The sequence below is a fragment of the Pollicipes pollicipes genome, unplaced genomic scaffold (assembly GCF_011947565.3).
Source record: "Pollicipes pollicipes isolate AB1234 unplaced genomic scaffold, Ppol_2.1 Scaffold_4881;HRSCAF=5763_pilon_pilon_pilon, whole genome shotgun sequence".
NCBI classification, from domain to species: Eukaryota; Metazoa; Arthropoda; class Thecostraca; order Pollicipedomorpha; family Pollicipedidae; genus Pollicipes; species Pollicipes pollicipes.
This window is the reverse complement of record NW_023596576.1, coordinates 59,012,168-59,037,411: the sequence shown is the minus strand read 5'-3', so window position 1 is coordinate 59,037,411 and position 25,244 is coordinate 59,012,168. Positions and strand designations below refer to the sequence as shown.

Below are 25,244 nucleotides of genomic sequence, written 5' to 3'. Positions count from 1 at the left end.
GCGGCCTTCGAGGCACATCGGTAGCTCTTTCTTGTCAGCTATATGAACAAAGGCTCGCATTAACTAGTGACGGTGTTGCACTCATGCACACGCACGGATCAAAGACCCCGCGGCCAGTAGCTATGAAAAACATTTTTATTTTCTAGTCTTCAGAATTTGCGGTAAGATCATTTTTAAATTCTTTGTCTTGTCGCTCATATTTGTTCTGCGACGTCATCCAAAACTCCGCCAGTTTAAGAAGGAAATAGTTGTAATCTGGCATAGCAAAAGCCGGTTTACTCACGCAGGTCCATTACGTCGCATAGCTATATTTGCAATAAGCTAAACTGCCATCGTACAAGCTACTGCCCCAGGTTTACAAAGACACCGGAAGTCTCAAGGAGCAACGTATAAAAATAGCGCATCTGTTCATCACAAATAAAATGGAAAAAATTACAGAACCGTTAAAAATACAAAGGTTAGCATTTTCAAGCCAAACCAGGTTTGTCACACATGCCAGCATGCAATAAGCTACATTTCACACATTAATGATCAACCCAAAATTTGCACTTGTTGTTTCGTAATCTGTTACTTTTTTTAAAAAAAAAATTCACGGTGGGCAAAAGGACATGCACGAAGACGGGGAAACCAAAAGGTCAAAGCAAATAAAGCTTAGATGGACAAGGTATTTCTATAATGATCGGTACATCGCCCCAGGCCATTTCCTGGCACACACACACACACACACACACACACACACACACACACACACACACACACACACACACACACACACACACACACACACACAGACAAGCGGTGTTATGCCCACAACAGTTTAGAGTGTGGCCCGAGAAGAAAGGTTGGTGGAAGCCAGTGGGTCGAGATATTCGTGAAGATTCCGAAGGCACTGGTACTACATTGGTTTAGCACATCGGTAGCACCGTGTTCCCTCCCCTCCCCCCCCCCCCCCCCCAACAGTCCGCGTTATGGAAAACGGTGGATCAGGGCAGGACTTAGAATGGAATAATTTCCGAAGTCAAATTCCGAAAGTCAATGTGTGAGTCAAAAGTCTGTCTATCATACTGCCTAGCAGTAAACTGATCGGTAGTTCATGTCGAGGTTTGGTGCTCCTATGTATGTTATGAGTGCACCAGTCCATCGGGGCATACATCCTGAAGGAGGGTTTGTTTCGCAGGTGCATACCAATTAGTGCATTAACTGTCACAGGGACGGCCTTGTGTTTATTCGAGCTCACCTCATTATAGCTCTATTGTTCCATCGCATTCACTGCAGTTCGTGGAGTCGCTTACCAGGCCCATCATGGTAATTATATTAGTTATATCGTCTCCTCCAACCGCACCCGCAAGGCAGTTATGCCAAGCGATGCGTGCAATAATACGCCATTTGTGCTGTTCTTGAATATCTACTATGATGACTGACAGGGAGAGGACTGGGCACGTCGCCACATCGACACTCCGTTCTGCTAAAATAAGCTTACGTGGGAACGGCAAGGAAAAGACAACACAGCCCCAAAAGACATGAAGCGCCTCCCTGCAGAGCCCCCGAGCCCCCTTAGCCGGCCCCTTCCTATCCTCGACGCCGGAGTCCGACCGTCACGTCCCGGCGCCGTCTGTGGAGGGAGTTCGAGTGGTCACGTGTCGCCCCCAGCGCGCGGCCTGGTAACTGGTGCAGCGAGGCACCGTCCGGCCGGTCCGGTCCGCCGCTCCACTAACCGTCCTTGACAGGGAGGAATACTCCTCGGCACGGCGCCGCGGGGCACGGCGCCGGGCCGCGCGCTATATAAGCGGCGCCGGGCGCACCTCGGCATCACACACTAGTCACACGATGGCGTCCGCACGTCTGGTGAGTGACGACGGGCGGCGATACTGTGCTGCCGGGCAGCCAACAGCTCGCCGGGCTGCTGATACCGTCGGAAGACGGTTCCAGTGATCTCCGCCCATTGCTTGCGTTTCAGCTCTCTTTAATTTTGTACCATGTGAAAATATTTAGTACCTCTCTGGGCTGTTACTTCAGTGACATTTGCGTGCTTGGGTATTAAAATGTTGTGCATCATGTAAATCAGCTGTTGAACTTAAGAGGGCTGTCTTGATAAGTTCGAACTTTTTTATTCCACTTTCCATGGCATCTTGCCATTGGAGTCGGCCTGACCCTTCCCTGCTGTTTGTACTGATGTTAGGATAAACACACCGAGCTGGGTGCTCATCACATATATGTCAACCACTGCCTGGTAGGTTTGAATTTTACTGTATTAATCAAAGTATGACGGATTGTTTCAATAGTCCACCGGTTTGTTTGTCAGAAAATGTGCCACTGCTGTACAATGCTTTTGAAAGTGTCCTCGAAAACACAAGATAAGGAGGCGTAATGGCATATTACAACATCAGTCCTCAAAGGCATTGTATAAATACATGCCTTGAAGTCAGAGTGCTGCCCCAGTTTTTAACTGAGCAGCATAACATTTCGTTCTGTTGGGGAAAGATGCGTTCGCCGGTGTCAGCGTTTTAGCGAAGGCCAGTGCCAGTGGTCGTGCTAAAATTCAGGATGAACAAGAAGCTGCGTCGGTTGCCTGTGGTTCTAAGCTCACATCGAAGGCTGATGACTCTGCCGTCTGTTCTCAGGTTGTACTGGCGCTCCTGGTCGCTGGCTGCCAGAGCTGGAAGCTGCCGCTCGTCAATCAAGGACGGCGTGCCCAGTTCTACACGCAGCAGAGCGACGGCGCCTACAAGTACGGCTTCGACAGCGCGGAGGGCCTCTTCCAGGTGCAGGAGGGTAGCCCGGCCAACGAGGTGCGCGGTGAGTTCGGCGCCGATGGCGGCAAGACCGAGTACACCGCAGGCGTCGACGGCTTCGTGGTGACCTCACTCAAGAAACCGACGGCTGGCGCTGCCACCAGGACGTACACTCAGGCGCACACCAACGCTGCCGCTGTCCGGTTCGCCACGCTGGAGGAGCTCAGCACCCCTCCCAAGCCGGTGGCAGACACCGCCGAGGTTGCTGCCGCTAAGAAGGCCTTCGAGGCCGCTTATGACGCCGCCGCCGCCGCCGCCGAGGCTGCCCCCGACACCGACATCATCACTGGCCCCGCGCCCGTGGTGAAGGCCGCCGCCCCTGCCGGCTACAGCTACAACACTCCTGCCCTTCGCGCCACCTACCTGGCCCCGGCTGTGTCCGTCGTGCCCGCCGGCCCCGTGGTCACCCTGGACGCCGAGGGTCGTGTGGAGGACACCGCCGCGGTCAAGGCCGCCAAGCAGGCGTTCCAGGCCGCCTATGACGCCGCCGCCGCCGCCGCCGATGCCGCCCCCGACACCAACATCATCACGGCCTCGGTCGAGCAGCCGTCCGGCCTGTACATCGCGCCGGCCGTCACCCGGGTGCAGACCTCCCAGCTTGTCCAGCCGGCCGCCACCTACGTCCAGAGCACCAAGCCCGTGGAGGTCGCCCACGTGCGCGCCTCTCAGAGCGAGGACGGGTCGTACCAGTTCTCGTACGAGACCAGCGATAGCTCCCGTCACGAGTCGGCCGACAGTGCCAACAACGTCCAGGGCAACTTCGAGTTCGTTGCTGACGACGCCCAGCGCCGGCGCGTGGATTACAAGGCGGGCGCCGAGACCGGCTTCATCGCCACAGGAGCCCACCTGCCCGTGTCCGTAAAGGACACCGCCGACGTGGCCGCCGCCAAGGCCTCCTTCAAGAGCGCGTTCGAGTCTGCCGCCGCCGCCGCCGAGGCCGCCGCCGATGATCCCATCACGTACTCGGCCCCGGTGGTCGTTCCCGTGTCGCAGACGTACTTGGCTCCTGCCCCTCAGGCCGTTGTCACCACCACCTACACCGCCTCGCAGCCGGCCGAGATCGCCGACTTCCGCTCGACCTCCAACACCGACGGATCGTACGAGTTCTCGTACAGCACCAGCGACAGCGCCCGCCACGAGTCGGCCGACAGCGCCAACAACGTTCAGGGCAACTTCGAGTTCGTCGCTGACGACGCCCAGCGCCGGCGCGTGGATTACAAGGCGGGCGCCGAGACCGGCTTCATCGCCTCGGGAGCCCACCTGCCCGTGTCCGTGAAGGACACCGCCGACGTGGCCGCTGCCAAGGCCTCCTTCAAGAGCGCGTTCGAGTCTGCTGCTGCCGCTGCCGCCGCCGCCCCGGACAACAGCGCGATCTATGTCGCGCCTCCCGTCTACAGCGCCCCGGCCCCGGCCGCCGTTATCGCCCCCCAGCCCGTGACTGTGGTCCGCTACGCCACGCTGGAGGAGCTCAGCACCCCTCCCAAGCCGGTGGCAGACACCGCCGAGGTTGCTGCCGCCAAGCAGGCCTTCAAGATCGCTTATGACGCCGCCGCCGCCGCCGCCGAGGCTGCCCCCGACACCGACATCATCACTGGCCCCGCGCCCGTGGTGAAGGCCGCCGCCCCTGCCGGCTACAGCTACAGCGCTCCCGCCCTTCGCACCACCTACCTGGCCCCGGCTGTGTCCGTCGTGCCCGCCGGCCCCGTGGTCACCCTGGACGCCGAGGGTCGTGTGGAGGACACCGCCGCGGTCAAGGCCGCCAAGCAGGCGTTCCAGGCCGCCTACGATGCCGCCGCTGCCGCCGCTGCCGCTGCCCCCGACACTGACATCATCACGGCCCCGGTTGCCCCCGTCAAAGTCTACACCGCTTCGAGCGGTGCCACCCACCAGACCAAGGCGGCCCACCACGGCGACACCCTGACCTACAGCTTTGACGGCATCACGGTGATGCAGGCGGACGGTGCCAGCTCCCCCGCCAAGTTCGGATACACTTACGAATAAGATGCCGCCGAGCTGATCGGATGGCGCTGTATGGCATTATTCGTGGCTGTGCTGTCGACTGCCCCGTGCTCGTCCCTGGTGGCTCTGCATCGTGCCGTGTCCTGTCCGTCCCGTCTGTCCCTTGTTCCAACTGTTCCCGGACGAGTGATGTCGTCGCTTTGAAGTGTGTGTGATCATGTCTGTACTCGACAAGTGCACCGCGTAGAACAGGACGATCCCATCACTTCCTGGACGTCTGATCCCATACAGGTGTAGTGTCCTTGCAGCAGCGTTATTGACATTGACCCCTGGGACCCGCGTGGAGTGGACCCTGATCCGCGATTCCCGTAATCTGCGTTACTGTCCGGTATTGTCTCATAGATCATGCCCATTCTGTGTGTAGATATGTGCGGAGTTCATGCAATATGGCAATAAAAAATTGCATCATATAACCACATTTGACATTTATTGAATGATGGGAATTAGGCATGAACATACCGGTGTTGAATGACTGATCGAAGTTGCATAGACAGTCACGTTGGTCGAAACGGTACGTTGCGGCCAAAAGCATTAGGTAAACAGCATGTGGTGCTGGGAACTGATGTATAACGACTGTGCACTGACTATGCAAGATCACTATCACTCTAGAGGCAGAAAACCAACTCAAATTTCAAAGTTAGGGCTGCATCTCTTCTGAAACACTGCTGATCAAGCATTGACCTGACCCGCTGACGTAATTATCTGGCTGTGCAACATGGACGAAGTTTTCGACAGAAAAAATTCAATCCGGCCTTAGCCCGCAGTGCATGGGATTTATTTCGACTCTCGCTGCCAGCAACTGAATGACACTTTAGATGGACTCTTGTTTGGATTCCAGGTAGTCTAGGAGACAAGCAGAGCGGGTTCATTTTTGTAATTGACTCGGATGAAGCTGATTTCGTGACGACAAACATAAAGTAGAGTACTTCGGCTCTTTAACACGCGGCCGGGTGGCCGGCTAGATACCCTTCGCTCCGGTGAGGGGGGGGGGGGGGGGGCAATTTGATCCCCTGAGATCTCGGGAACTAAAAAAGGCAAGAGACATCAAATTTACAGGGTGTGTTGATCTGTACGTGAACTCACTTAGGTCAAAGTTTCAGGTTCCTAAATGATGACTTTCGGGTCACAAAAGGTAAAAAAAAGATCAAGTTCCAGGTTGGTCTCCAAAGTGCCCCCAGAACCTAGATAACCGTTTCTAAGCAAAAGGCCACGTGCTCATTCAAGGTCAGTGACCTTTTTTGACCTTTCGAAGGTCAAGGTGACCAAAATCATACAAAATTGCTTTGAGTTCTGTATTTGACTAAGCAACAGAGAATACGCTAAGCAGAGTATTCCTAAAACAGGATGTTGACCTGGACCATTTTAGGTCAATGATCTATTTTGACCTCTAAGAAGCTCATGGAAGATGCATAATGCGGTTCCTGCTATCAATAAATCATAAATGAGCACCAGAAACTATTCCATACAGCAAGCCCTAGAGTAACAAAACAGGTTGGTTTTGACCTTGGTGTGACCTTCATACCTGACCTTAGGTCAAATTAATTTGCTCATTCAACTGTTGTGCTGCCTAAGAAAGCATCTCAGAGATGCATGGCTTTGTCTAACACTCCGTTGTTGGATCAGATCGAAGGATTCGCTGAAATTGAATCGCTAGAAATTGCATTCGCTGAAACCATGGTCTGATTTTGACCTGCCATAGATCAGCGACCTTGCAGGTTGCATCTAAATGTTTGATTCCAAACGATCTGCTATTCAATTGTCTACAACTGAGTAAAATTTGAGACGGCTACGCCGCGCCGTTCAGAAACCATTCCGGAAAAACCTTTGAGCTGGAAATTGACCTCCACCCGGACGCGCCTTAAATTTTGTCCTTTAATACGCTCTCGGGTGGGGGTCAACTTGACCCCCCCCCAAAGGTTTTCTAGAATGGTTTCCGAACGGCGCGGTGTAGCCACACCACATTTTGCGTACCTGTAGACACTGAATAGCGGATCGTTTGGCATCAACAAAACGATCTGCTATTTGTATCTTGATGTATCCTTGTATCTTGATTGATGTATCTTGTAACGTCGCCGACCTATGGCAGGTCAGTCCGGCTATGGTTTCAGAGAAGGTAATTTCTAGGGAATCCTTCAATCTCAGCCAACAACAGAGTGATGGACGAAGCCATACATCTCTGAGATGCTTTCTTAGGTAACACAACAGTTGAATGGGCAAATTATATTGACCCTAGGTCAGGTATGAATGTCGCACCGAGGCCAAAAACAAACTGTTTTGTTTCTCTAGGGCATCCTGTATGGAATAGTTTCTGGTGCTCATTTCGAATTTATTGATGGTAGGAACCGCATTATACATCATCCATGGACTTCTCAGACGTCAGAATAGGTCATTGACCTAATATGACCCAGTTCAACTTTTCGTTTTAGAAACATACTGCCTAGCCTAATCTTCGTCGCTTAGTCAAAAGCAAAACTCAAAGCAATCTTGTTTGATTTTGGTCGCCTTGATCCTCAAAAGGCCACACAAGGTCACTGAGCCTAAATGAGCACGTGACCTTTTACTTAGAAACGGTTATCTAAATTCTGAGGGAACTTTGGGGGCAAACGTGAAAGTTGATCTTCATTGACTTGTTTTGACCCGAAGGTCAAACAAGGTCTTCTAAGCAGTACAAAGATGGGTTTCACAGAAGAAATATGCCACGTTTTTCGGACGAAGCTAGAGTCACCAAATTTTTAGGGTGTATTAACCTGTACCTGAACTCACTCAACCCAAAGTTTAAGGTTCCTCCATCATGACCTTCCTATCAAATAAGGTCAACCTACGAACCTGAAACTTAGAACTTTAACCTAAGTGAGTTCACGTAGCGGCCAACACATCTAGTAAATTTGGTGTCTCTAGCTTTCTTAGTTTCCAAGATCTCAGGGGGGTCAAGCTGACTTACCCCACCCAAGCGAAGGGTATCTAGCTGGCCAGCTGGCCGCGTGTTAACTCGACGCCGGTGGAAGGCTTGGCGTCGAGACAGCATAACGTGGACAACGGTATAACAAGAATTCAGCACGTGCGTCACTGTTACTGCTTTACAATTCATTTAGCCAGAATGCTTATCTTCTAAGCAGTACAAAGATGGGTTTCACAGAAGAAATATGCCACGTTTTTCGGACAAAGCTAGAGTCACCAAATTTTTAGGGTGTATTAACCTGTACCTGAACTCACTCAACCCAAACTTTAAGGTTCCTTCATCATGACCTTCCTATCAAATAAGGTCAAGCAAGGTCAATCTCCAGTTTGGTCTCCAAAGTGCCCGGAACCTAGATAACTGTTCTAAGCAAAAATTCACATGATCACTTATGATCGCCGTGACTATTTTTGACCTTGAGAAGGTCATGGTTACCAAAATTAAACAAGACTGCTTTTAGCTTTGCATCCAAATAAGCCACAAAGATTACACTAGGCAGTACGTTCCTAAAAAATGTGACCTAGGTTGTTTTGTGTCAGTGACCTATTCTCACCGTTGAGAAGTGCATGGAAGATGCATAATGCGGTTCCTGTTATCAATAAATTCGAAATGAGCACCACAAACTACCCAATACAGCAAGCCCCACAATTTTAAAACGGGCGGTTTTGACCTTAGCCTGCCCTTCAATACTGGCCTCAGGTCAATTGAACTTGTTCGTTTTATTGTTGTTGCCTAAGAAAGCATCTCAAAGACGATGGTCTTGTTTAACACTCTGTTGTTGCATCAGGTTAAGCGATTACCTAGAAACTGACTTCGCAGAATCCATGGGCTGATTTGACCTGCCGTAGGTCAGCGACCACACAAGATACATCTAAATGTTTAATACCAAACGATTTGTTATTTCATTGTCTACAGCTAAGCAAAATCTGGAGCGGCACAGCCGCGCCAAAGAACGGCGTCAAAGAACGGCGCTGCTCTGCTGCGCCGTTCGGAAACCATTCTGGAAAACCCCTGGGGAGTCAATCTGGCCCCACCAAAGCACGTGTTAAAGTGCAATAAACCGGCGCTGTTTACTATTTTGGTGGTCGGGGGGGGGGGGGGAACTTTGGGGACGGGGGGATTTGTGCCTCACGTCAATATATAAGTACAATAACCTTTTGACCGCTTTATGATTTGATGACCACAAAAAGCGTTGAGAATCCACCTATAACTTATGCTGTGTATAAATATATATATATATATATATATATATATATATATATATATATATACAGATATGTATAACGAAACGTTGGAACTGAGATATCTGATCAGGCTCTGCCTGATCAGATATCACAGGCGCATTCAACACATTACTGGCTATTTGTGTGGCCAGCCTACTCAAATTCCATAGAATCCGCTCTTGAGTTTTCCCAAAGATAAAGGTCATCATTTTCATGGATCTGCAGCTCCGATGCAAGGACCACACTGGGCATCTAAATCAGTTTTTAACGTGACTCTGCCTGCAGTACAGTCACGCTCGTCATGGAAATAGCATGTCAAATTGTATCCTCGGCCGTCAACTGTACGGTCAACCAGGCCCGTTGTGTGTACACTCTGAACGTTCAAAACACAGATAAACCCGCGCCCGCCTGGTTCATTCAGGAATGGGAAGAATAACGGTCCAGCCCCAAGTTTCTTACACACAAAAAATGGCTACCCACACACCCAACTGTGGATCTCTTTATGCGGTTTTGCCTAATTGCAAAATGCTTTTTTTCAGCCTCCGGCGAGGTCACAAAATAAACGACGTTGGTAAGGGCCTGCGCGGGAATTTCGGTACGCAAAAATTTGTAGTTTTCATTCCTGCTTCCAACTGTTTGTTCACTGCCTTAAGTCCCAGTCCTGGTCAGCTGTACTAAGCTATGCCATATGAGATCACGAAGAGAGATCACGTAATTTTCTTCTAGAGGCACTGCACCACAATGGTTAGCGGAATACATTTTTCATAAGTAAACCGTTGCAATCGCCAGGATTCTAAGACAACGTATATATACAGCGCAAACGTAGCTGGACGGAAAGCGAATAATATTCAAAGCATGTTGAGCTAACCTGCAATAGCAAAAAGTGGCAGGACAAAAAGGCCTCAGGCAGGGCCAAACGGCCACAGGCAGCCAAAATTTGTCATTAAATACCAAGGTAGCTATGAGGCTGGCTCGTGACGGCATAGGAACTGGGGATAAGTAGCGATCGCCATCTTTGAGCTCTTTTAGTCCCTTCTGAAGGATTTCAAGAATGTTCCACCTTCATATGGGATTTTGAACTGAAACAGGCATCTTGAGGACCTTTTGCTGCAGTTCACAGTCACGCAATTTTAAGACTTAAAGCCTACTGAGTCACACGTCCGCAAAAATTGGAAAGGGTTTATTGGGAGAATGTTTGAAAGTCAAGTTGGCAGTGATGTCGTCATAGAAACGTCATATGATCGCCGTCATATTGCACGCTGTTTCTGCTAAACAAAAAACGGCATTGCCGCTGATACATTTGCAAAAGCGATGACGCAGCACAAATGATACAATCCGCGGAAGCTGATTGGCTGTTAGTAAGATTTCGCTGCTGAATGCGTGTCGCGGACGTGAGCGTGAGCACTTTCAGGTTGTGCGGCACTCGTCGTCAACGGGGCATTTTTCCTTATTTCTGGACCATGGGCCGATGTTATAAAAAAGAATGTCGCTGTCTGCAAAAAAGCACGGCACCGAAAAAAACGCCACTCTCCTAAATGTTATACAGAAGAAGACGCGACGGCAAATCTGCCTCTTTTCTCCTTCTCGTGGTTTTCTTTTTCTACTGATGCATTTCTTGCACACAGCTCTGTTAACGCATTCGTGCACGGAAACAAAGAACCTTGCACGGGTTATGGGTAAGCAAAACATGATAAAATTAGGGAAATTTTATATGTATTGTTTATTATGTAATAATATATAATAAATATATGTAATAAATCATTTTAAAAAATATATGTAATAAATTGTATATATAAAAATAATACAGCAATTGCAGGTGGATGGTGTCCTAAATATCTAACACCTCGTATGCCAAATGTAAATCTTAAACAAAAAATTGTGTCCTACAAGTAAAACCTCTTGAGTTGCATTATCACCCCGTTAAGATTATGTGTTGGATGGAACTCATGGTACAATGCGGCGCCATAACCGAAAACCTTTGCGGAACTTATGAGAAAGCCTGCAATTTGCTAGCCCCGTGGGCTGTGCAAGTGTGGGATCACACTTATTTGACATAAGTGTGTGAATAAAGTGCTTGAAATGGGTGTGAACACTGGTGGTGTGTGCCAGTAGTTTGTATTGATCTTGATGCGATGGGGAATGTGCCTGAGAGCTTTGTACGTCTAAGAGAGGACATTGTTTTGGGCATTCTTCAACTCTGATGACTCCCAATAAAGTGGGATACATCGACAACTGCCTCAATCTTTATGTTTTCGCTTGAACATGACAAAAAGAAGATGCCAGCAAACCGAAACAAACACTGGCGTTGCTTATGCTGCAGGGGTGTATAGTGGCAATTTTCCACTTCATTACGATCTTGTCAACATGTTTAATCTATTGCGGTATTACAGCATGTTGTCTATCCATTGCACGCCTTTATATTAGTAATTCACTTTGGCTATAGGGGCAGGCTCGTGCAGCTTATTAATGCGCATGCTTGGTATAAGCTTACATGACACAGTTTTGCAAAATTGTCTTTCCCTTAACAATCATGAAAATGTGGTGCTGCATTATTATGGATGTACATACTACTGTCAAAACAAATTTTGTATGCAGGCAAACATTATTTGTGAGACACCAATGTCACAGTCACTGCAGGTTGTGCGAGATGCTGGGTGCTGGGAAAGGTGGAAAAGTATTGCTGTTGGTTTCTCGGATAGTAATTAACACTATTTTATCATGAGCCTTGTGTGCACTGTCAGCTTCTTCACTTCCTGGCATTTGGTCCATTCAAGCAAAACTGCATGCACTTGCAGGAATGTCAATTTTTTGTAAATTTTTGGGGGTAGCCGAACCGAAGGCTCGACAACTTACCCCCACCCCATTTTCTTTTTCTCACCGGATTTAGCCCACTTTGCTTTGATTAAACGCTATATATATATATATATATATATATATATATATATATATACATGTGTGTGTTAAATATTCGTATAATTCATTAAAAATTTAATATAAGCATTACAGAAGTCATGCAGGGTTGGATCCAGGGAGCAGGCAATGCACGCACGCGTCTCTTCTGGTTGGCACGTGAAGGCGCCCCTTTATAGGCCACTTTAGGGCGCTGATGGCGCTCTTCCATTGCGGTCATGGGAGGCGGCGCGCATTTTGGTTGTGGGGGACGGGACGAGGTTAGCCACGAAGGAATAGCCCCGTCCCATATTCCAGAGCTTTTCATTTTAACTTCACAAAACATGGCACTAGGTATGATCGAAAAAGATAGTCTGCGTTATGTTCATCTGGTACCTACGTTATTTTTTGTAGTAGTCCAGCCAAAAACATTGGGAGCCAAGCCAACAATGGGGGGGGGGGGAGCCCAACTCAGCATTGAGGGGACCAGGTCCTCACAAAAGAATACAAATTGACACCCGTGTGCACTTGTTATGTCTCCAGCCTTTTGCAAGGTCTACATCATGCATCATGCATCATGTTGCATGGCTGTGAAAGCAGAAGACGTGTTTACGTTTTTGTCACTTCCGTTTCCCGGATTCCCAAAATAGGCCAAGTAATTGATTTCACTTATTGGTAGTGTGCTTTTCTGAAATTGATTTGTATGTTGTATCGTGTGTTTTTGGCCCGTCATATGTCAGGTGCAGAGTTAATGCAAGTACGCACGCTTGGCGCATCTTCTGTGGTGGAGAATATTATGAGAGCAGCAGGGATTGCAGTACAAAGACCGTATTATTGCTCATAATACCATGCTGGAGTACTGAGGTAGCGCCACCATGACACTGTTGACCTGTGTCATTACACAATTTAACCCATTGGTTGACTAGTCTTTGTCAAGCCGATGAGATAACAGTTTATAGTCTATAAACGACTGGAAACAATTGATCTAAAACTGCCACAGGGTTGTGAATACCAACGAGAATGTTGTTGCACCACAATGGTTTTATTAGGGTAACTAGCGATTGCATAAATCAACCGGAGCAAGAAAAACATTCTTGGTAACTCAACCTTACCATCTTTGCCATAGTAATAACAATACTTTAGCGATTAATTCTTAGCAATGTTACAGATTTATTGTTAGTTTTCCATGTGACCACATTTCCAGTTCAAAGTAATAAAGAATGTAGCTTTTGTGCGTATCACAATATAACAATGTCATGACTACAGCACTACAGGCAAGCATAGGTCCACAGTACAGTATTGACATCCTTAACAGTCATTGGCAGGTTTCGGTGAGAGATTCATGACACTATATGCCAGTTTTCAGAGCATATCGTGCTTTGATATTGATAATTTGCCACAAAAGCTGGCGATCGCTACGTTGCGTATGCCAAACAGTCCACCCAAGCTTTTCCTAAGACCAGTACCAAGACGAAAAGTCCACATACAAGCCATCCAACAATCCGCTGCCCGACACAGCACTCGCGGCGAAAATGTATATGGCCGGCTGGCGTCAGCTTTCGTGTGTTTTGAGGTATGCTTTAGATCTGACTGTCAGATGCTGCCAAATGATGCTGTCGTCACAAAACGATTCCATGACGCCATCAAACGATGACGTAGTGGGACGCATTTTTGCACACTTGGAGATTCTGTAACTTGGGTCGTTTTTGAACCTTGAAAGCTTACCAATAGTCACAAATTAGCTTCTCCCATCACATTTGATGCTTTCCTCGATATCTTCAAACGTGGAACATTCCTTTAAAGAGTGCATTTGATTTGCTGTGCATACCAGGAAACCATTTCATCTCGTTCCGGGGATTATTTTTTTTCACTCGCTTCTTGCACAATGCATAAATATGCGATAACTGTTCAACGCGGGTCAAGGCTTGTGCGTTGAGCTATTCTTCTCTTGTAAGAATGTGATTGCTCCTCTCTTGTTTTGAACTCTTCGATGTCGTGTATTACTTGGTCCTGTCGCACTGGCTAGGGGTCCAGTACCAACTGCTCAAGGCCATGCAATAACGCCGAGGGAGCCAACACACCCGGAATGGACAAGTTCTATAGACCCAAATCATAGGCCTACCTAAATAAGTGAAGCATCCTTCGGTCAACTAATACACTTACGATGTATACATATCTGCACCGGTCGCATGTCCTTAGACACGGCCAACGGCAGGTATACAAACAAGGAATGACAGCAGATTTAGAGGCTAGAGGCTAGCGTGCGTCTAGCACGTCTTCCGGCCGGGATCCAGCCGGGAACGTAGTCCGTGCGAGCATGTGTAGGCACGTGCGTTTTTAAGACGAAATAATGGCTGATAAACGATGTTTCCAGCTCATCATGATTATTTTGCTTTGCGGGCTTCATGTTTTTCACAACAACTCACAATTTCGTGTTTAAGGGAGTTTAAGGTTTAATGGAGTGTGGGAGTGTAACGTTTAAGGGAGTGTTCAACGCTTTATGGATTTGGAACTGAAAAAGCCATCTTGAAGATCATCCGGTGCTGTTCTCAGCTCTGCTCATCTTAAGACATAAAACACCTCTAGCTTCCGAGGCCTACGCCCGCGACGATGTATAGCCTGTTTCGTGCAAGCTATTTCAAGGTCACCCAGGCACCCATGACGCAATAATCACGTCATTCAAATTCTGTCATTCCTTTCGGCCATGCGGCGATCAGGGCCCATACAAAAGTAATTGTCGAGTCGTTCATATCTGGCGTTCATGAGCACGATTTCCAGATATGACGTCCGTCAATTGGCTGTTAATGTTGTGTCAGGTAACATGACGCAATCAAACAATGACGTATTAGGAAGTTTATTTACTTGATGGAGGACTTGTGTTGTCTAGAACGTTATTTGCACTCACAAGTCTGCACATATTTATACGTGAGCTTGTTTCAGCGTACCTGATGCTTGTATCTTCGGACACGGAGCATTCCCTTTAATAAAATTATTCTACCTTTTTGCATTTTTCAGTTATCATTACATCAGATGTGTACTATCTAATCAGTAAATATTTTCCCAATCCTTTTCAATAGCTCGGAATTTCTATTTGAAATAGCTGAATCTGCGGAACAAATTTCATTTAGCTCCAACCTTATCAGTATGAAAGTAATACATTGCGTTTGTCCTGCTTTTCCAACGTGCGTCCTCTCACGTTTGCAGCAAACTGTTGTGTGAATGTTTGTGTAATAAATGCTGCGAAAGCTTGAAAAAAATCAATTGGGATCAATTCGACTCTTCTTTGGTTTTGGAGGTTGCCTCTCCGGCATGTTCTGCAATTGTGACCACATTTTCGGTATCCTATGGGAAATCAAATGCACGTATTTCGACGCCGAAAACGTACTTCTAGCTTTCTGGTTTCAGAGCAGCGGCGGTTTTTGAGGAACACTGCACGGCGATCTACGGCTGGCGCGGGCGGCGGGCGGCAACCGACGATACGGCGTAGGGCGCGTGGCGGGCCGACATTGTCACCTGACGGAACCATATGAAATAGAAATATCCTTAAAACACCTAAACTTATGCAACATTGTACGAAGAATTGAACGAGGAACATATCAGTTTAAGTTTTGTGTCGCTACGAAGTATCGGCTAGCATGTATAATGCAAATCTGAAAAATTGGGATTTTCTGGAATATTTTCCTTTGACCTGGGATATTGGTGCCAAATACTGACCTTCAAACATTAACACTAATACCAACCCCGAGATCTTATTTCCATGACCAATCCAAAGCTGCTTTCTGCTCAGTTCGACCAGTGGAGGCGAGGGTTAATAGCATCGTTTGTGACAGTGTGCACACCACTCGTTGCTACACGCCAAACCTTTTGTGGGTGGCTAAACAAAATCGAAAACACAATTGGATGACCTGGTCTCATAATGCCATCTTTAGTGATAAGAACGTACGGTAAGATGAATATTCCCGAATATCTAATTGCATTTTGTGACACAATGGACACACCATGTCGTTATGTCAGGATCAGCACAAGAAATGGTCTAATACTAACAATAACTGTAACCGTGACAAGCAGCAACACATCCTCCCCGCCCAACCACGCTGCCAGCTTAACAGCGTACTAGACTACCTCCCACAACCAACCGCCGCGCGAAAGGTCGCGACCTGTCCGCTTTCCGCTAACGAACAACTCCGACATCCTAGAACATTCCCACGGATCGATAAGTACAGTCTCGTACAACGCCAGACCGTTCCCACGCGCAAGACGACGCGCGCGTTGAGGCGAGCGAGAACGGCGCGAACGACCAGATGATCGGCAAACGCAGCCGCTTATGGCAGCCAAGTAACAATAACGGTGTTTAACCGTATACCATGCGGCAGGAAGTGGCGCCGCGGTTCGAAGTGCCGCTCTGTTATGCATAAGGGCAAAACACCATACGCTAGCGGACACTTGTGAAACCTTTTGTGGACGCTATGACCTGTAGACATTATGACCTGTGAACATGATGACATGTGGACATTGTGAGCTGTGGACATTTCGAACTGGACATTACAAACTGTGGACATCTCGAAGTGTGGACATTATGATACGGCGCCGGTGAGGCGATTCACCGTCCGGACAGGCCGGTCGGCCGCTCCACTTACCGTCCTTGACAGAGGGAAACACTCGACGACAACGAGCCGCGGGGCACGGCGCCGGGCCGCGCGCTATATAAACGGCGCCGGGCGCACCTCGGCATCACACACTAGTCACACGATGGCGTCCGCACGTCTGGTGAGTGACGACGGGCGGCGATACTGTGCTGCCGGGCAGCCAACAGCTCGCCGGGTTACTGATACCGTCGGAAGACGGTCCCAGTGAACTCTGCCTGCTGGCTGCGTTTCAGCTCTCTTTAATTTCGTACCCTGTGAAAACATTAAGTACATTTCCGGACCATAATTGATTAATTTTGAATGGTAGGTTATCACTATTTTGTTTGTCGTGTCAATCCGTAGGTTATGCGTTAAACTAGGCAGGACTTCCTTGATGATAAGTACGAAACTTTTTAGTGTACTCTGCATGGTGTCATGCTATTGGTTGTATTCCGCGTGACCCCTTTCTGCCGTTTGCACTGATGCTAGCATAAATAAACCGAGCTGACTGGTCATCACAGTGTATCAAGCCTCCATGGGCAGTTATGGATTTTGTTGTATTTACCAAGTTATTACGGATAGCTTAAGAGCTGATTGGTTTGCCTGCCAGCAAAGGTACAATTGCTGTGCAGTGTTTTTGAAAGCTTCCTCGAGTGCACACGACAAGGAGGCGTAGTGGTGTGTTTAAACGTTAATCTTCGAAGGCATTGTATAAGCGCATGCGTTGAAGCCAGAACTCTGTCCCGTTTTCAGCTTAGCAGCATAACATTTTCTGTCTGTAGGGGAAGCATGTGTTCGCTAATACCAGTGTTCATGCCTTATCCTAGGATGCACAAAAAGCTGCGTCGGGTGACCCGTGATTCTAAGCTCTATTTCTGAGAATGAAGACAATGTCGTTTGTTCTCAGGTTGTACTGGCGCTCTTGGTCGCTGGCTGTCAGAGCTGGAAGCTGCCGCTCGTCAATCAGGGACGGCGTGCCCAGTTCTACACGCAGCAGAGCGACGGCGCCTACAAGTACGGCTTCGACAGCGCGGAGGGCCTCTTCCAGGTGCAGGAGGGCAGCCCGGCCAACGAGGTGCGCGGCGAGTTCGGCGCCGATGGCGGCAAGACCGAGTACACCGCGGGCGTCGGCGGCTTCGTGGTGACCTCGCACAAGAAGCCGACGGGTGGCGCTGCCACCAGGACGTACACTCAGGCGCACACCAACGCTGCCGCTGTCCGGTTCGCCACGCTGGAGGAGCTTAACACCGCTCCCAAGCCGGTGGCAGACACCGCCGAGGTTGCTGCCGCCAAGCAGGCCTTCAAGATCGCTTATGACGCTGCCGCCGCCGCCGCCGAGGCTGCCCCCGACACCGACATCATCACTGGCCCCGCGCCCGTGGTGAAGGCCGCCGCCCCTGACGGCTACAGCTACAGCGCTCCTGCCCTTCGCACCACCTACCTGGCCCCGGCTGTGTCCGTCGTGCCCGCCGGCCCCGTGGTCACCCTGGACGCCGAGGGCCGTGTGGAGGACACCGCCGAGGTCAAGGCCGCCAAGCAGGCGTTCCAGGCCGCCTATGACGCCGCCGCCGCCGCCGCCGATGCCGCCCCCGACACCAACATCATCACGGCCTCGGTCGAGCAGCCGTCCGGCCTGTACATCGCGCCGGCCGTCACCCGGGTGCAGACCTCCCAGCCTGTCCAGCCGGCCGCCACCTACGTCCAGAGCTCCAAGCCCGTGGAGGTCGCCCACGTGCGCGCCTCTCAGAGCGAGGACGGGTCGTACCAGTTCTCGTACGAGACCAGCGACAGCGCCCGCCACGAGTCGGCCGATAGCGCCAACAACGTCCAGGGCAACTTCGAGTTCGTTGCTGACGACGCCCAGCGCCGGCGCGTGGATTACAAGGCGGGCGCCGACACTGGCTTCATCGCCACAGGAGCCCACCTGCCCGTGCCTGTGAAGGACACCGCCGAGGTGGTCGCCGCCAAGGCGTCCTTCAAGAGCGCGTTCGAGTCTGCCGCCGCCGCCGCCGAGGCCGCCGCCGATGATCCCATCACGTACTCGGCCCCGGTGGTCGTTCCCGTGTCGCAGACGTACTTGGCTCCTGCCCCTCAGGCCGTTGTCACCACCACCTACACCGCCTCGCAGCCGGCCGAGATAGCCGACTTCCGCTCGACCTCCAGCACCGACGGATCGTACGAGTTCTCGTACAGCACCAGCGACAGCGCCCGCCACGAGTCGGCCGACAGCGCCAACAACGTTCAGGGCAACTTCGAGTTCGTCGCTGACGACGCCCAGCGCCGGCGCGTGGATTACAAGGCGGGCGCCGAGACCGGCTTCATCGCCACAGGAGCCCACCTGCCCGTGTCCGTGAAGGACACCGCCGACGTGGCCGCCGCCAAGGCGTCCTTCAAGAGCGCGTTCGAGTCTGCCGCTGCCGCTGCTGCCGCTGCCCCGGACAACGCGGTGTATTTCGCGCCTCCCGTTTACAGCGCCCCGGCCCCGGCCGCCGTTATCGCCCCCCAGCCCGTGACTGCGGTCCGCTACGCCACGCTGGAGGAGCTCAGCACCCCTCCCAAGCCGGTGGCAGACACTCCCGAAGTTGCTGCCGCTAAGAAGGCCTTCGAGGCCGCTTATGACGCCGCCGCTGCCGCTGCCGAGGCTGCCCCCGACACCGACATCATCACTGGCCCCGCGCCCGTGGTGAAGGCCGCCGCCCCTGCCGGCTACAGCTACAGCGCTCCCGCCCTTCGCACCACCTACCTGGCCCCGGCTGTGTCCGTCGTGCCCGCCGGCCCCGTGGTCACCCTGGACGCCGAGGGCCGTGTGGAGGACACTGCCGAGGTCAAGGCCGCCAAGCAGGCGTTCCAGGCCGCCTATGATGCCGCCGCTGCCGCCGCTGCCGCTGCCCCCGACACTGACATCATCACGGCCCCGGTTGCCCCCGTCAAAGTCTACACCACTTCGAGCGGTGCCACCCACCAGACCAAGGCGGCCCACCACGGCGACACCCTGACCTACAGCTTTGACGGCATCACGGTGATGCAGGCGGACGGCGCCAGCTCCCCCGCCAAGTTCGGATACACTTACGAATAATATGCCGCCGAGCTGATCGGATGGCGCTGTATGGCATTATTCGTGGCTGTGCTGTCGACTGCCCCGTGCTCGTCCCTGGTGGCTCTGCATCGTGCCGTGTCCTGTCCGTCCCGTCTGTCCCTTGTTCCAACTGTTCCCGGACGAGTGATGTCGTCGCTTTGAAGTGTGTGTGATCATGTCTGTACTCGACAAGTGCACCGCGTAGAACAGGACGATCCCATCACTTCCTGGACGTCTTATCCCATACAGGTGTAGTGTTCGTGCAGCAGCATTATTGGCATTGACCCCTGCGACCCGCGTGAAATGGATCCCGATCCACAGGTCCCGTAATCTGCGTTAATGTCCGGTATTGTCTCATAAATCATCCCCATTCCGTGTATAGATACATGCAGAGTTCATGCAATATGGCAATAAAAGATTGCATCACATAACGCTCTGTGGCATTTATTGAATGATGGGAATTAGGTATGAACATACCGGAGATGAATGACTGATCGACTGGCAAAGTGGCGCAGACAGTCACGTTGATCGAAACGACTCGTAGCGGAAAAATCATTAGGCAAACACCATGTGGTGCTGCGAACTGAGACAAAACGGCTGTGCACTAATTACCCGAGATCGGCATTATGATGGAAGCACGTAACCAACCCGAACTTAAAAACTAGAGCTGCATCTTTCTTGAAGCACTGCAGATCAGTTATCGAGAGGCGTGGGGGGGGGGGGGCATGTTATAGGCAGAGAGTGGGTGAAATGCCCGGGGATTTTCTGTATTTTCCGAACTTGCATCCATTTACGTCATTTGTCGGTATTTTTTCCGTCGGTCTCGAGTCCTTGCGTTTCTTTGGAGTGCTTGACGGCGTCACACTCTTCCAGAGCTCCTTAAAGTGCCGTCGGTATTGCACACGCACCCGTTATTCGACTCCAGCTGACCGGCTTTGGCGGTGCGGCACTTGGGAGCTGTCGAGTGTTGTCAAGGCTGACGATTGGGACTGACCTAAAGCCACCATTCGGCGCCCCACAACCCCGCCTTCGAATCCGGCCTGCTTTGGAACAAGATGACGAACCGCTCACAGTCGACCCGGGACGCGTGATGACCTCTCTTGAGACACGTGCTGTGAGTGGGCTGGACCAGGCGGATCCGCCCGGTGCGCCGGCTGAAAAAAGCCTCTGGGAAGATCTCCGGGTCAAAGGGATATCCACAGAGCTCAACTGACTGTCTGCCAAAGCCTACAAACCCGCTGGGCCTTTTCGTCTGTCGCCTTCTGGGAACTGCGGGCTCAACGCCAGCAGCTGTGCTATATAAGCTTCCGTGGGGCTAGACGCCTTGTCACTTTCACTTTGACGCAAGTCCCGTCACAAGTCGTGACAACGCACCCGAACGACATTTTTGGCCGTGTGCTTCCTACTCTTGCAAAATGCGAATCATGCACCCGAGTTGATAAAAACTCCGTTCACTCTGCTAAGTAAACACACAAAATAAACAAGTTCATAACAAAAGCAGCAAAAAAACCGCAGAGGCACGAGATCAAATGTTCTAAATTCATGAGATCATACGTTTAAATGGAATGCCAGCATTCCTGCTCCACCCACTTCGCACGCATAGACACCGTTTATGTGATGTAATGGTGGAAACAAAATTTTCGGCATGCGCTATGCTTCGCATATTTATTTCATTGTAATAGTGGAAATATAAGCATGGTCACAACTACCCCATTTGACAACTAGCCCCAGTCTCCCCCAGGCCTCGTCTGCTCTCAAGAAGACCGGTCTGGAATCCACCTAAGCCAACGCAAGATCTTCAAGTCAGGAAGTTTCAATTTGATCGTTCCGAGTCACCTCAAGCTGAAGAAGATGAAAGTGGTGAAGCGGCTTTAAATTCCACCGATGTCTGGCGCAGTGCGTTAGAAGCGGAAACCCTAGCCAGGACGTTATACCGGAGGATTGTCAGTGGGGAAGGCCGTATTAATTTCCAAGTTTTGCCGATGAGAAGGATCCCACGTTTACGTGCCGCGAAAGCTCAGCACAACCGTGCATTTCGGAGCGGTAAGAAGCACCAGGTTCCGGCAAGTCATTCGCGCCACGAAAAATCAAGGTTTTTGAAAAAAATCTGCTTAGTCCTGGTGTCACCTGAAATAGAAAACCGCATTTTTATACCTGGAAAACTACAAGGTCATGTCAGCTGCGTACATCGGCCTTCTGGAACAAAAGTGGTTGTCAGCTAGCAGGGAGCTCCACCTGGCTGACTTGATTTCCGGAGCCGAGTTGTAGTGTCAAAGGGGATAAACCTCTGATAAACTAAGGAATCGGACGAAAGAAGAACAAAACGCTGAAAGGAGCAGGAGTCGGCAGGGATAACAACCGAATAGGACAAAATACAAAAAACATCGGCGCGGCTAGCCGTCGACAGGGATAAAATTCGGAACGGAATGTGTTGAATAAACGGACATTGACAGGGAAAAAGGCCACCTCGGATGAGTAAAACACTGCTGACCAAAGCGATTTAGAACTGGACGGCACCAAACGGAAACCCCCGTGCCCAGTCGCAATCAGGCTGAATCGGACGTCACTGGGCGTCGCTAGGCGGCACCAAACGGAACCCCGTGTGCCCAGTCGCGATCAGGCTGAATCAGACGTCACTGGGCGTCGCTATATGGCACTAGACGGAACCCCGTGTGCCCAGACGCGATCAGGATGAATCGGACGTCACTGGGCGTCGCTATATGGCACCAGACGAATCCCAACGGAAGTGGAGGAAAAAGGGCAAGATCATACGGAACGGGACGAAGTATGACATAATTAAACGGGGCAGGACGTGACCAAACAGGACTGGATGGAGCCAGACCGATCTAGACGGGACCGAACGGAACCGGACGAAGCAGGATTTAACTGGGCTGGACCAAATGGACTGGACGTAATCGAACCGTACTGGGAGGGACCCGGAGCGGACATTACCGAACTGAACCGGACGGATCCAGATTTAATCGAACGGAACGTGATTACTGTTCTACTCCATACTGACACTTACCTGATGAGATTCCAGCATGTACAAAATATTTGGACAATTGTCAGGGTTCATGCTATATAATTACGAGGTCAATATTATGTTTATTTCACTAAAAAAAAACGCGTTTGCTGCCGTACGGTGATTTAGCTACTTTGTATGGCCGAACGTTAAGGTTAAGTTGAGTTATAGGTCTCTGTTTGGTCTAAAAGACCATACCTAAGTTAAAGAACTTTGTAGGTTATCAGCTCGCCGTTTGCTTTCAAGTCGCAGCCATAGCTTTAGCTCAACTGAGCTAGAAATAAAAGGGACTGGAGTACTCCGCCTCCCTACCAACTGAATAAGAAACTGCACCCCTGTGTTTGGCATTGAGATTATAGTCCCTGTCTTAAGTTATCGGCATTCCATGTACCCGGAAGTGCGCTTAAGCACCGTTATAAAGCAAGCATCGATTATATTGTCAGTACTCGGCACTTCCGACCTATGTTTATAATAACGAGCGTGTCATCAAACCATTCCCAACTGATTCGTGAACTTTCTGTCGGCTTTGTCCTTTTGGACTCTGGGTTTTTTTGTCTTTTTTATTTTGACATTGATTTCTGCCGAATTAAAACAGGTTCAACTTTTTCCTTCAACTTTTGTATTCGACTTTTATCCCTGCCGACCGCTATCTCATTTAACCTTTGTTCTTCCACTTTTCCAGATTCGAATTTCATTCTAGTCAACAGTTAGATTCGAAACCTATCCCAGCCATATACGTCTGTTGACTTTCTGGCGTTCGACCTTCTTGGCACAGTCTTTTCCATTCGGCTTTTTGTCCGAGCACCCATTTTTCAGCGGGACGTTGCCCACTCACACAAGCCTGGCTACTCAGAGAGTTTTTCGCTGGATGCTCCCGCATGAGCAAAGAGGACGAATGACCCACACATCCCTGATCCTTGGACTGTTGCCTCTGGCACACGCTGTCAAAAGAAGTGTACTGATCTTGTCACCAGAAGTTCTCCAGTCTGGGCGGGCTGACAGAGGCATTGGAAGAAGTATCACGAGATACCATACAGAGCAGTGTCTGCCTATGGAAGCAGAGCCTGCAAGTTATGACCCAGACTGGCGGCGATCCTATTGCTCAGGTGTTCCAATAAAATACTGATGAGACAACTGATTTCGTACACCAATATTTTTTAGCTGATAGCGCAGAACATTGGCTGATTAGGCTGAGTCAATACGCACGCTCTCTGTTGTTTTTTTATTCAATATGCAAAATATCACGCCTTCACCTCAAAGGATTTTTTAAAAGAATATTCAAGCAGAGATGAGAACATTTTCAAGGGCACTCGCCATATATAGCGTTACACTGGCAAAACGGGCCAGAACTATGGGAAAAATAGTATCACTTTTCCTGTGTTCTCAGGAACATCAATGATTGTGACCAGTTCGATTGACTAAACCAAGGACGTAAAAACATGGGCGGGGCATGGCGCTATGACCCCCGCCCTTTATAATTTTCGAGACTGTTTGAAATAAACCCTTTGGAGCTGCGACGCAAGACTGACTTCAAACTTGACACTGGCCTCTTGCTTGCTATGACGTTCATGCACTCGTGAATTCAACTTCGTCCCTGACTCGCGTTAACACGCGCTCGGGTGGGGGTCAAATTGACCCCCCGAAGGTTTTTCCGGAACGGTTTCCGAACGTCGCAACGTGGTCGCGCCACATTTTGCATAATCGTAGGCAATTTAATAGCGGATCGTCTGGCCTCACAAATTTATACGTATCTTGTAAAGTCACTGACCTATGGCAGGTCAAAGTCAGGCCATGGCTTCAGCGAATTTCTAGGAAATCGTTCAACCGGATCGAACAGCGGAGTGTTAGACGAAATCATACATCTCTAAGATACTTTCTTAAGCAACACAACAATTGAATAAACCAATTTTATTGGCCTTAGGTCAGGTATGAAGGTCAGGTCAATGTCAAAACCAGCCTGTTTCATTACCCCAGCGCTTGCCATATGGGGTAGTTCCTGATGCTCATTTCGAATTTATTTATAACGGGAACCGCGTTATACACCTTTCATGGATTTCGTAAAGATCAGAATAGGCCACTGACCTGGAATGATCTCGGTCAACATTTCGTTTTTGGGAGCATACTGCCTAGCATGATCTTTGTCGTTTATCCAAATGCAAAACTCAAAGCGGTCTTGTATGCTTTTGAGGTCCATGACGTTCAAAAGTTCAAACAAGCTCACTTAACCTAGATGAGCATGTGACCTTTTGATTAGAACAAGTATCTAGGTTCTGGGGGCACACTGGAGACCAACCTGCAATTTGACCTTGTTTGATCTTATTTGACCCAAAGGTCATAACCAAGCAACCTCAAACTCTGATCTGTGTGAGTTCAGATACAGGCAAATACACCCTGTAAAATTTAAGGCTCTAGCTTTCTTAGTTCTTAAGATCTCAGGGAGTCAAATTGACCCCACACCCGAGCGAAGGGTATCGAACCGGCCACCCGGGCGCGTGTTAATACTCGGAGGAACTCGTTGGTACAACAAGCATCAGATCAGTTTAAACAAGCATTTAGTGAAGAGATCAACCTCAGCAACCACAAAATCAAGGAGCTTCACCAATCCCACCTTCACTGAAGATAATCTAGGTAATTCTCAAGAA

General features: G+C 49.9%; 1 protein-coding gene across 1 annotated transcript; it reads left to right on the top strand.

Annotated features, from left to right (window-relative positions):
• The first annotated feature begins 1,814 nt into the window (after positions 1-1,814).
• LOC119100674 (uncharacterized) lies at positions 1,815-20,016 on the top strand. The gene is made up of 4 exons (XM_037223750.1): positions 1,815-1,845; positions 2,622-4,789; positions 16,529-16,646; positions 17,412-20,016. The coding sequence occupies exons 1-4, from the start codon at positions 1,828-1,830 to the stop codon at positions 19,578-19,580; spliced, it is 4,473 nt and encodes a 1,490-aa protein (XP_037079645.1). The 5' UTR covers positions 1,815-1,827; the 3' UTR covers positions 19,581-20,016.
• Positions 20,017-25,244: the final 5,228 nt, after the last annotated feature.